Source organism: Zingiber officinale, chromosome 1B, assembly GCF_018446385.1.
Source record: "Zingiber officinale cultivar Zhangliang chromosome 1B, Zo_v1.1, whole genome shotgun sequence".
Lineage (NCBI taxonomy): Eukaryota > Viridiplantae > Streptophyta > Magnoliopsida > Zingiberales > Zingiberaceae > Zingiber > Zingiber officinale.
This window is the reverse complement of record NC_055986.1, coordinates 73,494,476-73,508,144: the sequence shown is the minus strand read 5'-3', so window position 1 is coordinate 73,508,144 and position 13,669 is coordinate 73,494,476. Positions and strand designations below refer to the sequence as shown.

The following is a 13,669-nucleotide window of genomic DNA, read 5'->3' as shown; positions in this document are numbered from 1 at the left end:
ATAAGCTATACCTATGAGTATTTTTCATTTAGAATAAAAGAAAAAGAGAAATGGAAATAGAAAGCAAAATGAAATAAAAAGAAAGTGAGGTTAAGGTTTGAACCTTGAACCTCCCACAAATAATAGAGTTAAATTGGTGTATGATAACCACTAGAGTAATGAATAATAGATGAATAGAAAAGAATGGAAATTGTAGTTAAAAGTAAGAAGATAGTTAAGTAAAGGAACAAGAGAAAACCAAGTAGCTTACCTCCTCTTCCTCTTGGTTAAGGAAAGAAGCAAGCAAAAGCCAAGTTGCTTTGCTTCCTTCTTTTCCTCTAATTTCGTGGGAATTAAGAGAGGGTAGAGATAGAGGGGTTAAGGGGATGAATGAGGACATGTTTCATTTACATGAGGAATAAATAGGATTGAGAGAAGAAAAGAGAAAGAAAAGTTGTTAATTCTTCCTCCTTCTTCTTCCTCCTCCTTCTTTCTCCTTCTTCCTTCTCCACCGAGACATAGAGCTCTCTCTCCCTCATTTCTAAAATCCAAGCTAAGGTTTTCTCTCCAAGAAAACTAATTCCTAAGAAGGAGTCTCAAGGTTTACTCCTTACAAGAAAGAGAAAACAAAAGGGAGAACTAGGAAGAGAAGCTCCTTCTTCCTCCTCACAAGGGTACCACTTTCTTTAGGAACAACAAGCGAAAGGATGTAAGTATATCCCCTCACCTGTCGTACAAGTTGTTTATGTTTTCCATAAGATTAGAATGCTTAAAACCTAGGGTCACAATGTTGAACTTTCGGCCAAGTGTAGATGAAAGACCTAGGAAAGCTTAAGATCTAAACTAACCATGATCACTATGCCCCTATGATATGTATGCTATGATAGGAGATTGGTTTGGTGTTCTTATACTTGTATGTTGCTTAAAACTTAATTTCATGCTCCTAAGGTGTTCGGCTAAGACATGAATAAAAGGTTTAGGGAAGTTCATGACCTAAATAAGCATGTTCATTATGTTCTTATGATAAGTACCCTAGTATAGGAAGCTAGTTAATGTTCTTATGTTGTATGCTTACTTAAAACCTAGATCTATAATTTTGAACTTTCGGCCAAGTGTAGATGAAAGACCTAGGAAAGCTTAATACCTAAAGTAACCATGTTCACTATGTCCTTATGATATGTATGCTATGATAAGAGATTGGTTTGGTGTTCTTATGCTTGTATGTTGCTTAAAATTTAATGCCATACTCATAAGGTGTTCGGCCAAGACTTGAAATAATGGATTAGGAGAGGTTAAAAATTTAGGTTAACATGCTCATGATTTCCCTTATGATATGATATGGAGTTAGCTTGATATTCATGCTTGTATGTTGTTTAGAGTTTATTTTCCTCTTCATGCAAGTTTCGGCCATGACCAAATTTAGGGTTCAAGTGAGTTAGCTTGATATTCATGCTTGTATGTTGTTTAGAGTTTATTTTCCTCTTCATACAAATTTATGGGTTGCATGGCCGTGTTGTTTGGTTGGTTTTGGTGCATCAATACTCTCCGTTCAAGCTCCGAAAATCTTCCCTATCAACATAAAACCAAACAAAGAGTAGATATCCGAACAAAATAGTAGATATGATGAACACAAGATAAAAGATGCGATCATGTGAAGAATATATGTGCATATGTCAAGTGAATATGCACTAAAACATGCATAAAAGATCATAATATTTGCACACATCACACCCCCAGACTTGAACCTTTGCTTATCCTCAAGCAAAATGCTACAAACTATGTTCATGAAATCCTGCAGTGTTTCATAATTCTTAGTGCATTCACTTAACTCGATCAACTAGTTTCACTGATAAGCATGACTGTGGAGTAACCTAAGTATGGCCTAAACATAAGTCCTCTGTGCTCGGTGTAGTAAGTAGCTGAAGCTCTTCAAGTTTCCATTCTCTGTCCTAGTTAAGTCATCATATAATTGAGTTCCTAATGTTCTCGGTGATAGGCACTTACCTGTCACACACTTGGTTCGTTTTCCTTAAATTACACAAGGTCTCATAGGGTACTTCTCGGAATCAAGAGAAACGTATATATATATATATATAGTGCTATAGTGTAGCACTTATTACACATGTGATGCATATGTTGGGATTTAGATTTTTCCGAATGAGCTTCCATGATCCGAGGTTATCCAGTAACCAAAATGTAAATAAGGAATCACCATGGGAACAGAAGTACTAAACAATTTGGATGAATCATAACTATTTCAAAAGTATGTCTACCATTCCATCTTAAATACTTAAGTGTAGTGAAAATAAGTCCTTAAGGTTAGGCCAAAAACTTATACCGAACTCCGTACAATACTTAGCTTATTTCATGCTACTAAAGATAGAGAAAGGAGATACACTAAACATACTAACACAATCTGGACCACTCATGAAGTAAGAAAATTCTAGATATTTTGCTATTGGACAAGTGGCCGAAAAAGTAGACGGTTGATGTTCTCAAATATGCCACATATAAGAAAATACAAATAATGTGCAAACAGAAACAAATAAAATGCAAATAGATAAAACTAACTAGACAGATAAAAGAAAGCAAATAAAATATGCAAAAATAAAAGAAAGACTCTCAACCAGACTCAGGTTATGCAATAACACCCCCCCCAGACTTAGACTTTTCATCGCCCTGATGAAATCAATATGGTGGTGAGGGTGGGGGGATAAGGAGGTCCTTGATGTGGCCCCGGGGGAAATCTAGGAAAACCAGGGAGATGGCCTATGTGCTAATGATATTGATACAAAGTGTCTACTTGTTGTCGAGTGATATCCATATCATCCATAAAGTTCCTCATTCTCTCCTGGTCCACCTAATAATCATGTACAAACCCCGTCACCTAACTATGGAAGTCTCTAGTGAACTGAAAATGATCTCGCACCTCCCTAAATTGGTCCTCAGAAAGCTTGAAGTGACCCTCCAACAACTGTTGTTGGGCATTGTGCTTCTCGTGAAGGGATTCTAAGGAGGTACAGAAGTCAGAAAAATCAAAACTAGAGGGTCCCGTGCCATAGGCAAAAGAGTGCCTAGGAGGTTCCGGATGTCTAGAAGGATGCGGGAAACCTGATGACGAAGGCTCATGGTGGTAATCAATGTCATCTGCAGTGGAGGGAACATCCTCGGAAACTGGATCCATGATCACCCAATTCACAGGATTGTGAACTAAAGTGCGCTCGGGATAAGGAAGGGGTAGAGGAAAACCAAAGGCCCTAGGAAAGGCAAACTCATTCTCATCCCGATAAATCATCTTCATTGCAAGACAAGAATCGATGTCGATCTTGTCATTGCCATGAATAACCTCTAGTCCATCAAGATCATAACCTAAATGATGTGCTATTGGAGTAATCAATTCACCAAACACAATTACCCCCGAAGATGCCCTAGCTACCCTTACTAAGGTTTGTAGGAAATGGAATCCGGAATCAAAATCAACTTTCTTCAACATTGCCCAAAGAGAATAGAGTTCAATCTTTTTAATCACCCCATCACTATCTCCTCGACCAAAGATTGTTTTGCTCATCACTCGGTGCATGTATCTAAAGGTCGGGTTTTGTATGCGGGATGCCTTGGCTCTAGAGGGTTCATAAGGGTCATTTGATCCAGTTATCGACCTCCAAAATTCATTCCATCTAATCTCACTATCAAATCCTCGGGCACCTCCATTAGGTAAACTAAAACAATCATTATAATCATTAAAGGTCCACCGAACTTCTTTGTTCATCATCCTAAAAGTTATGATCCCTATGTAGTTCTCTTCGGATGAATATTTAACATCAAGCGAACTCAAAAATTCAAGAACTAGACGAGGGTAAGTCGGTGCATGACAGTACATTATATCATTCCAATCTAAAGAGCTAATCATCCAATCAATATCATCCCTAATTCCTAGCATATCCATAGTAGCGGGATCCATATATTTCGTGCATACAATTTTCCTAGCGACAAGGTTATCATATCTAGCTTTTTGATCTTGATTTCTAAAAACAATATTAAATATATTTTCGTTACCTTCGGCGCGTGCTACCCTCTTCCCTTTGCCTTTTGATGATGAAGCTTTCCCTTTTCTTTTGTCACCTCCTGGTGCATCTCCTTCTCTAGATCCACCACTTCCTCGACGAAGTCTGTTCAAGATCTGCGACATGGTGAGCTTAGAATTCCGTGGAGATAAGTCCTTGAGGATAGGAGCAGGGGAGAGGAGGAATAGGGGATTAGCTTCTTTTTCCAAAGTTTTGGCTTGGGAATGTGTTAGATCTAGATGTAGATATAAGGAAAAGTGGACTCTAGAGGGAGAAATTTGGGTTAGATGAGGTGTATTGGGGAGGGGAAGGGTTTTGGGAGAGAAGAAGGTAGAGGGTAGGGTTTCTTGGAGGGAGTAGGCGGTGTCGCATGAGATGGGGCACGACCGTGTCTTATAGACACGGTCGGGTTAGATCAGATTGCACGGTCGTGCTGAATGGCACGGCCTCCTCTTTCCTCCACTCAGCCGGGCTCGCATGGCCGTGTCGAATGACACGACCCAGGGCTTCCTCCTCTCTGGACTCTCCTGCACGGTCGTGCCAAATGGTACGACTACTTTCCTTCTCTTCTCTGCACTAGCCATATGGCCGTGCAAGGATGCACGACCAGTGGCTTCTACTTCTCTGCAATCTCCGAACGGCCATGTAGGGTTGCATGACCACCTCCTTTAAGCGTGGGATGACTCGTCCTCAGTTGTTTTGGCTCCTCTGATGCCTCCACACCCATGAAACGCTCACGACCAGCTTGTGGATATTATGCACATCCTAAAAATGAACACGAATTAAGTAATACTACTCGATTGAATCTTAAAGAAATAAAAGGAAATAAAATGGATGATGAGACATTAAAATGAAATGAAAAGAAAACCCTTGGGTTGTCTCCCAAGATGCGCTTGTCAAGAGAGGAGGAAGCCTTGGGCCATGCCATTCGGCACGGCCGTGCGAGCTCGGCCGAGGGGAGGAAAGAAGAGGCCGTGCCATTTGGCACGCCCGTGCAATTTGATCCAACCCGGTCGTGTCTATAAGACACGGCCGTGCCCCATCCCGTGCGGCGCCGCCTACTCCCTCCAAGAAGCGCTTGTTTTAGGTCTTTAGCTCGACCCCGTTTCAGTCAGTGTGGGCAAAATCCGTTGGAGGACGACTCTCCTTCTAGGGTTGATGCTCCAGCCTACGCCTTCAGTTTTACTCGTGCAGGACAGATGTATTTCTTACTGCTTGCTGGAGGGGATTTCTCATGGAAACTGTACACCCCTTCTTTGTATGTGCTGATTTTGTGAGAGTTTCCCTGAGAAGGGGGGTTGCATATGGAAGAATTGGACAAATCAAATTCAATCTTTCCCTTGCCGATCTCCAAGGATAACTTATGGCTTTTTACATCAATGATGGCTCCAGCCGTGGCAAGGAATGATCTTCCAAGGATGATCGGTATCTTGGGATCTTCCCCATGTCCAAGATAATGAAATATGTAGGAACTATGCATCCACCTACTTCAACTGGCACATCCTCCACTATTCCCATCGGGTACCTGCATGAATGGTCAGCTAGTTGCAGTGCCATCGTGGTCAATTTAATGTTCTGGAAACCCAGCTTATTGTATAAAGAGTACGGGAGCAGGCTGACACTCGCTCCCAAGTAACAAAAAGCTCTTGGTATAAGTTCAGAACCAATTTTGCATGGTATGGAGAAACTTCTTGGGTCCTGAAGCTTGGGTGGAGGATTCGCCATAAGGAGGGCGATGCAATTCTCTGTCAGTGCTACAGTCTCGAAGTCGCCCTTCTGCCTTCTATTGGATAAGATTCCCTTTAAAAATTTTGTGAACTTCGGCATCTGGTGCAGCACATCTAACAATGGTACTTCATCGCAAATCTCTTTGACTTTTTTCAGAAACTGGTGGAACTCCTCATCCCTTTGGGATGCTATAAGCTTTTGAGGAAAAGGAATCGTGCGATTTTATGCGGTAGTCTGAAGAGCTTCTTTAATTTTTTTAGTAACCACTTCTCCATCCTTGTTTTACGTCTGATTGGGCATTAGGGGAGTGAGTTCCTTTTCTGAGTCAAGCTCCATCCGAGTCATGATTTGGGGGTTTCCCACAGTACGTCCGCTCCACAGCTCAATGTGATTGTAATGTTTCACCAGATTTAAATATGGATTCCCTGGGAATGTACCCTGTGCTCTCGAGATGGACTGAGCTATCTGGGCTATCTGGCTGTCTTGCATCTTCTGGTGTTTTTCTGAGTTCTCCAGCCTCTGAGTCAGTTGTTTGATCTCGCTCCTCATCTCCTTTTGCTCCGAGAGAGCTTCCTCAAGCATCTTTTCAATCCTAGACAACTGTGTAGGTTGTTGTTGTTGATGAGTCTACTGTCCAGGTTGGTAGGTCTGATGTGCTGGCCCATGGTCTTGATTATTTCGGTATGAAAAGTTGGGGTGGTTCCTTCATCCAGGGTTGTATGTGTTGGAGTACGTTGTAGCCTGTTATTGCAATGCATTGCTTTAAGCTGGTTTATCTATGCCTGCATTGGCCCAAGGGGGCAAGTGTCTTGAGCGTGGTCTGCACTTCCGCAGATGTCGCAAGCACAAACTATTGCATTAGTTGTGTCGCTACCCATGTCTTCAAATTTCTTAGTCAGGGCGTCCAGCTTCGCAGACATGAGTGTGAATGCATCCACCTCAAATTTCCCTGACGCCTTCATCTGATTTCCTGAGAAAGCACCGCTAGATCTTTCAGATGCCCACTGATGGTGGTTTAGTGCCACATTCTCTATTATCTCTTCATCTTCATCAAGGCTTTTGTTCATCAGTGCTCCTCCTGCCGCAGAATCCAATGATACCTTCGTGTGATAATTTATTCCATTGTAGAAGGTGTGTAGAAGTAACCACTTCTCAAGGCCATGATGGGGGCACTGTCTCAGCATGCTCTTGAATCGGTCCCAGGCTTCAAATAGGGATTGAGTCTATCTGCTTGAAGCTGGCAATCAGGTTCCTCATGTGGGCAGTCTTGCTTGAAGGGTAGAACTTGTCTAAGAATTTCTGCTCACATTGCTCCCAAGATGATATGCTATCTGCTGGTAGAGAATTCAGCCACTGCTTGTCCCTGTCTTTCAGAGAAAATTCGAAAAGAAGCAGTCTCATCGATTCTGGAGGAACCTCATTCACCTTCATCATGCCACAGATTTCATAAAACAGCTCTAGATGATGATTCGGGTCTTCGTGTGGTCCTCCTCTAAATTGATTTTGCTGGACCATGTGGATTACTGCGAGCTTGATCTCAAAGTTGTTAGCATCGATGGGTGGTCGGGTGATACTGGATCAGACCCCTTGTGCATATGGTGCCGCATAATCTTTCAGAGATTTATCGGCCATTCCTGAGGATTCTTTTGCTGCTTGGAAAGCTTTCTGTAAATTCCTTCTCCTCAGAAAGGTCCTGTCAATCTCTGGATCAAATAGTAGCAGCTGTCCTGAAAGGTTAGCTCTACGCATGCAAAAGAAAAGAGAACAAGATAGAAAAGATGCCAACAAGAAATTAAAAGAAAAATGAATGTAGTAAGGAAGAAGAGTGAAAATATTTTATTATTATTAGATTTTTTTTTATATGCAGAGAATAAAGATAACAAAGTTTAGTCTAATCCAATATGACTTAGCTAGTGTTATGGATACAGTCCCCGACAACGGCGCCAAAAACTTGTTATGCTTCTGCAAGTGCACGGATTTGTCGTCAGTAATAAAAATATCGATCCCACAAGGACTGTCTATAAGCACTAGCAATCATTCACTTAGGGTTAGCTAGACTACCAATGGTCTTTGAATAAGCTAAGGAAAAAGAAAGGTTGAGAGAGAGAGAGTCGAGAGTCACAAGGTCGAAATATTCACTTGGTGATGAGGAGTTCTAGGGGGTCGGTTTCATCGTGGTAGTATTGATGTGTCTCGTTTTATCCTACTCTCGCTGTCCTAATTCATGCTATTGCCGGAAGCTAAAGCGGATATTCTTAAGTGCCAGAATAGGGTAATGCCCTAAGAAGTCCTGTCATGGTTTACCCCTGTCTCTAGGGCACCTCGACAACTCTTGAGGACACGACTCTAACTGGCAAATTAAGAATAGTGAGTAAAGCTAAGCCTGGTCTCTCGCTCCCTTGGGGAAAATTTGCCTTTCCTCTCAAGGAACTATCCTAGATGTCCGTGAATGGGTTACCCCTGTCACTAGGGCCCCTCGGGTATACGATCTAAAGGCAATCCTCTAGGAGGCTAACAAGTTCTTCACAATCAAAAGTAATTGAAACAAAGCTTGAAAGTTCATCCAACAAGTATAAACACAATACGAGTTTTACATCAATCTGTACCACGACTACTCCCTAATCCAAGAACAAGGGATCTACTTCATGAATGCTAGAGAAATATCCAAAAATAAAGTATGGACAAACATATAATTCTCAGCAAGTAAGAGGGAATATGCTTATCGGATGTCGAAGAGTGGCCTTCGGATCCAACTCTCTGCTTTTGGAGTCAATGTGGTGGTGGAAGTTCGCTGAACGACGGTCTAAAATGGAATAGAATTGCTCCAAGATCCTTTTCTCCCTGACGGCTCACCTCCGCCCTTGGCAAAATGGGTTAATACCCTTTTATAGCCAAGGGTTTGGCCGCGGCGGCACGACTGTGTAAGGGTGGCACAGCGGTGCCCTTCTCCGGTTCTGGTGTGGCTGCACGGCCGTGCAGGGTCGCACAACCGTGTAGCCCCTGGGCTCTGTCTCCTGGGGCTCGACCGTGCAGGGGTGCACGGTCGTGCAAGTCTTCTTCTCTTCCTAGGGTGGCATGGGCATGCAGGGTTGCACGGCCATGTGCTGACTGGCTACTGTTTTGGTCACACGGCTGTGCAGGGTTCCACAGTCGTGTACTCTTCCTCTCCTGTTTGGCCACAGGCTGTGCAGGGTTGCACGATCGTGTTGTCTTGTTGGTTCCGGTGCATCAATACTCTCCGTTCAAGCTCCAAAAATCTTACCTGTCAATATAAAACCAAACAAAGAACAGATATCCGAAGAAAATAATAGATATGATGAACACAAGATAAAAGATGCGATCATGTGAAGAATATATGTGCATAAGTCAAGTGAATGTGCACTAAAACATGCGTAAAAGATCATAATATTTGCCCACATCAGCGAACAAACTCAATCGGTCTTCTATGCAGTCGGGGAAGTCCGAAAGAATATTTATATAACATATATTCAATTTCACTCGGGCGAACAAACCCGATCGGTCTTCTATGCAGTTGAGGAAGTCTGAAGGAATATCTATATGGCATATATTCAATTTCACTCGGGCGAACAAACCCGATTGGTCTTTTATGCAGTCAGGGAAGTCCGAAGGAATATTTATATAGCATATATTCCATTTCACTCGGGCGAACAAACTTGATCGGTCTTCTATGCAGTCGGGGAAGCCCGAAGGAATATTTATATAACGTATATTCAATTTCACTCAGGCGAACAAACCCGACCGATCTTCTTTATAGTCGGAAATGTCTGAAGGAACATTTATATAACAAATATTCAATCTCGCTCGGGCATATAAGCCCGACCGATCTTCTACACAGTCGAGAAAACACGAAGGAACGTTTACATAGCAGATATTTAATCTCGCTTGAATATACAAATCTGACCGGTCCATTGAACAAGTCAGAAACGTTCCATATATGAGTAAGGCACTCAATCTATTACATGAACCTGGAGAGTATCAGAAAAGAAGTTCATTTATCATCACATATCATTCAGAGGATAACCAGGGGAACTACTTTCTCTGATTATAATGTTTTTTATAGAATTTCTCTACTTATGATGAACATATTGAACGAGGATGTTCATACAAATGCTGGGGTGGTTCTGAAGAAAAGGAAATCACATAAGGAAAAGCAAGTATGAACTTTCGTTAACATTTTATAAACAACAAATAGTATACATCAGTTATGAAATTGTGATAAAATGCAAGTACAAAATTTCAAGTCTACTAAAATTCTCTCAAAAGGTCTTTTGGAAGTTCTCAGTTAAGTCGCTGACAATCTATAAACAAGGGAGGAGGGACTTCAGATAAACAACCTCCCTCTTTTAGTTGTTGGATTACCCGTTCAACTGAGTGAGTAAGAATTCCTACAATCCGTCCAGCATATTCTTCACCAAAGGTAGGAGAATTTAAATAGGCTTTGCGTCTGCTTTGCCAGCGTTCTTTCTCGCCTGCTTTGTATGATTGAAATTTAGATTGTATATTATCTTTCTCTCCTTGCAAAGTAGTCTTCTCTGCCTTGGCCTCTGTTAGTTCTTGTAGGAGCGAGCTTATTTGTAGATCTTGGGCTTGTAATTTCTCTTGGTGTTGGAACAAGGCAAAGTCTTTAGAAGCCAATTCTGGGGCTAACTTAGAAGATCCTGAACCATGTGATTGTTGTAACTGGTTCAATAGATTGGTCTTGTGAGTGGCATCCGAGAGGGCTTTATCTTTTAAAGCCCTTTCAACGCTAAGTGTAGAATTAAGCTCCTCTAGCTGTAATTCCAAGTTTCTTTTTTCCTCCTCTTTAGATTGTAACATCTGGCGAGTGTCTTGTAGAGTCTTTTCTAAATTAGCAGTAAACACAACTTATGATTTCACCCTATCCCATAGATGAAGGAGTTCATTGTTGGGGAGGTTGGAGGCAGCTTGTAATTCTTCTACCTTATTCTTCAAGATTTGGTTAGTACTCTCCAGATCCACAACCATCTTGCCCAAATTTAGACTCGAAGCATATAGCTAGAGGAAATGATAGTAAGATTACATTTTGAAAATACAAAACAAGGAAGTTAGATTCAAAAAAAAAATTTACTATAGTGGCTTGACGATTATGGTCATCGACACACTCAATGTAGATGCTTCTTCCCAGAAGTGCCTGAGACTACAACCAAGACTCAACCAATACCCCCTTTAGTTGTAACAATCCATATGGAGCAGAGGTAGGAATTTGACAAAGTAGAGATGGTAAACTATGGCCTTGTTGAAATAAAATAGAAGGATGAGGAGAACTTGTAAATGGTGAGGAAGAGGAAGGAGGATGTTTAGAGGCTGGTGAAGAAGGGTTAGGAGATGGGAAGCTAGCTAACGGAGGATCCTGCTCAATAGGTGCTGTAGCAGATCTAGAAGGAACTGATCTCCTATAAGGGGTTCTCTTAGCACAGGGCCTAGTGGAAGAGGAAGGTAGAGCTGGAAGAAGGGGCAATGTAGCCTCAAGAGCAATAGGTGCCTCCTCTGATAAAGAGACAGCAGGGGGAATAATAGGAGATGCAGGAATGAGGAGTCCTGGTCTCATCATAAGTAATGCAAAATTAGAATGAACATGTGTAGGGGTAGCAAGTTCTTTACCTTTTGAATAGGAGATTTTGGCAAGAACAATGGGAACTTGCTCAAAATTAGCTATGGTATGTGAAAGGGGACAAGGAGCTGAGGTACGAGGTCTCTGAGATTTCGCCATAAAAGGACCCTCTGACTCTGAGGAATTGGAGGATTCCTAAGGTTGTTCAGAGAGAGGTAGTAAACCAAGGGTAGAAGGGGGTTGATTAAGAGGATGATCTCTCAATAGTTCCTCACTCAGTCTAGTTAAAGCTGCTCTCATCAAGCGAGCATTCTTGTACATGAGGGAAGGAAGAATAGCATCAACTGGAGAAAAAAAAAAAGAAGAAAAATTTACATTTAAAAAAACACAAAAATGACTCAAAAATTGAATAAGAAGAATGATCTTACCAATGGAAACATCTAAGGTTGCATCTGCTATGCTTAGACCAAAAGCAAATAGTAAGCCTTCAGCGATCAGGGTAGGTAAGTTAAATTTTGTACCCTTCAATTTCCCCATTGAGGAACGAAGAGTAGGATCTTCTAAAATATTACCCAATGCATGAACAGGGGGAAGTTCTCGACACTAGGTTATGGGATATGGAGGTGGAGAAGGAAGACGTATCAAGAAAAACTTATGACACCATTCCCCTTGAGGAGAAATTCTATAAAACAAGGTAGTCTTAGGACGAGATTGAAATTTAAAAACATCATCTTCCACTTGGTGAGGGATTAAAAAATGGTGGAAAAGTCGAGTAGATAAGGGAAAGTCCAGTAAATGGGAAATAATAACAAAACCAACCATGATAGAAAACGACTAGGGAATGAGTTGATTTAGGGGAAGGTCAAAATATATGCTAACGTAAACAAAGAAAGGATGAATAGGAAACCTATAACCACATAGAACCTGTTCCTAGAAAATTTCTACACTTTCAGGAGGAGGAAGATGAGGACGATTCTGATGTGCGTAGATTGTATACTCTTGTTTAGCATGTTTTGACGCACATTCACATACTTTGAGCATGCTTTATCTATGCATTTTAGTACTTCCAGCTTTCCTTTTAGCATATTTACTCTTTTTGTTTGGAGATATACTTTTGTGTATTTTTCTATATACAAGGGTCGAATTTGGTGAAGGATTCATGTTCAAGGCTAAATTTACAAGCAAAGCTAGAGAGGAAGACACTGTACCTGAACCTCAAACGACCTTGCCAGGGGTGGTTGCCCAGGCCGTGGGGAGATCCTTGGCTGTGTGGTTGCAGCAGAAAAGGAAGTGGCCTCGGCCATGTGAACCTCACACGGTCGTGCCAAGATTTGAAGCCAAAAGAAGCCTCAGTCATGTACTCCACACTACCGTGCAAGATTTCCAGAGACCAAGAAGGCCCTAGCCGTGTGCACCACATGACCGTGTAAGGTTTCCAGAGGTAGAGGCAGTGCAGGCCGAGTAGATCTACACGGCCATGTAAAGGGAATTGTGGAAGAAGCATGTCACGACCGTGTATCACACACGGCCGTGTAAGGTAGGCAGAGAAGGGATTGGCCTTGGCCGTGTGAACCTCACACGGTCGTGCCGCGAGGTCGTGTGGCGCCCAAACCTCCCCTCTATATAAGGCCTCCATGAATTGAAAGAGGATCTTCTCCCTTTTTGGGGGAAATCAAGATTTGGGCGTTCCTCCACCATCTTGGAGGGATTTTTCGGTGATTCAAGGGCGAATCTTCAACGCTTTGACTCCAAGATTGTGGATCAGATCCGGAGACGGTTCTTCATCGTAGATAAGCTTTCTTTCTCTCTTTTATTGGATTTAGGATCAAGAATGCTTGTAATTTCCTTTTCTTCGGATTTCTTTCCTTATTTCATGGAATAGATTTCTTTGTTCTAGGATAGAGGGAGTAATTGTAAGGATGATTTAATATAAAACTCTTGTAGATATGCCAATTTCCAATTTCTATGATTTTTCCCTGTTTGTATCCATTCTTTCTTGTGTGAATTGTTGTGATTAGGGCTTAATTACCATGCTTGATTGAATATTTGGATATCTTATAGATCTTATAGAGGTAATTCCTTATTCAATTTTCCGAGGGACATACGTGACAAACATGCCCTTGTAAGGACATTTGAGGGATGATCTTGAAGGTGAAATAGGGTTATTAAAAGGGGTAAGATAGATAGTATGCATTAATCTTTGTATCTTTATGCGGTTGATGAATTGTGAATTCCTAAGTTGATTATCCGAGGGACATTCATGACAGGAACAAGCCCATGTAAGGACAACATAGATTCATACATA

General features: G+C 41.6%; 1 protein-coding gene and 1 pseudogene across 1 annotated transcript; one reads left to right on the top strand and one right to left on the bottom strand.

The window, feature by feature from the left end:
• Window positions 1-5,414: 5,414 nt before the first annotated feature.
• Window positions 5,415-6,353, bottom strand: LOC122038882. The gene is made up of 2 exons (XM_042598847.1): window positions 6,209-6,353; window positions 5,415-5,959 (listed from the first exon to the last, which is right to left on the bottom strand). Exons 1-2 carry the CDS (start codon window positions 6,351-6,353, stop codon window positions 5,415-5,417), a joined length of 690 nt encoding a protein of 229 aa, XP_042454781.1.
• A 573-nt stretch (window positions 6,354-6,926) lies between these two features.
• On the top strand, window positions 6,927-6,996 carry LOC121994603 (annotated as a pseudogene).
• The last annotated feature ends 6,673 nt before the right edge of the window (window positions 6,997-13,669 follow it).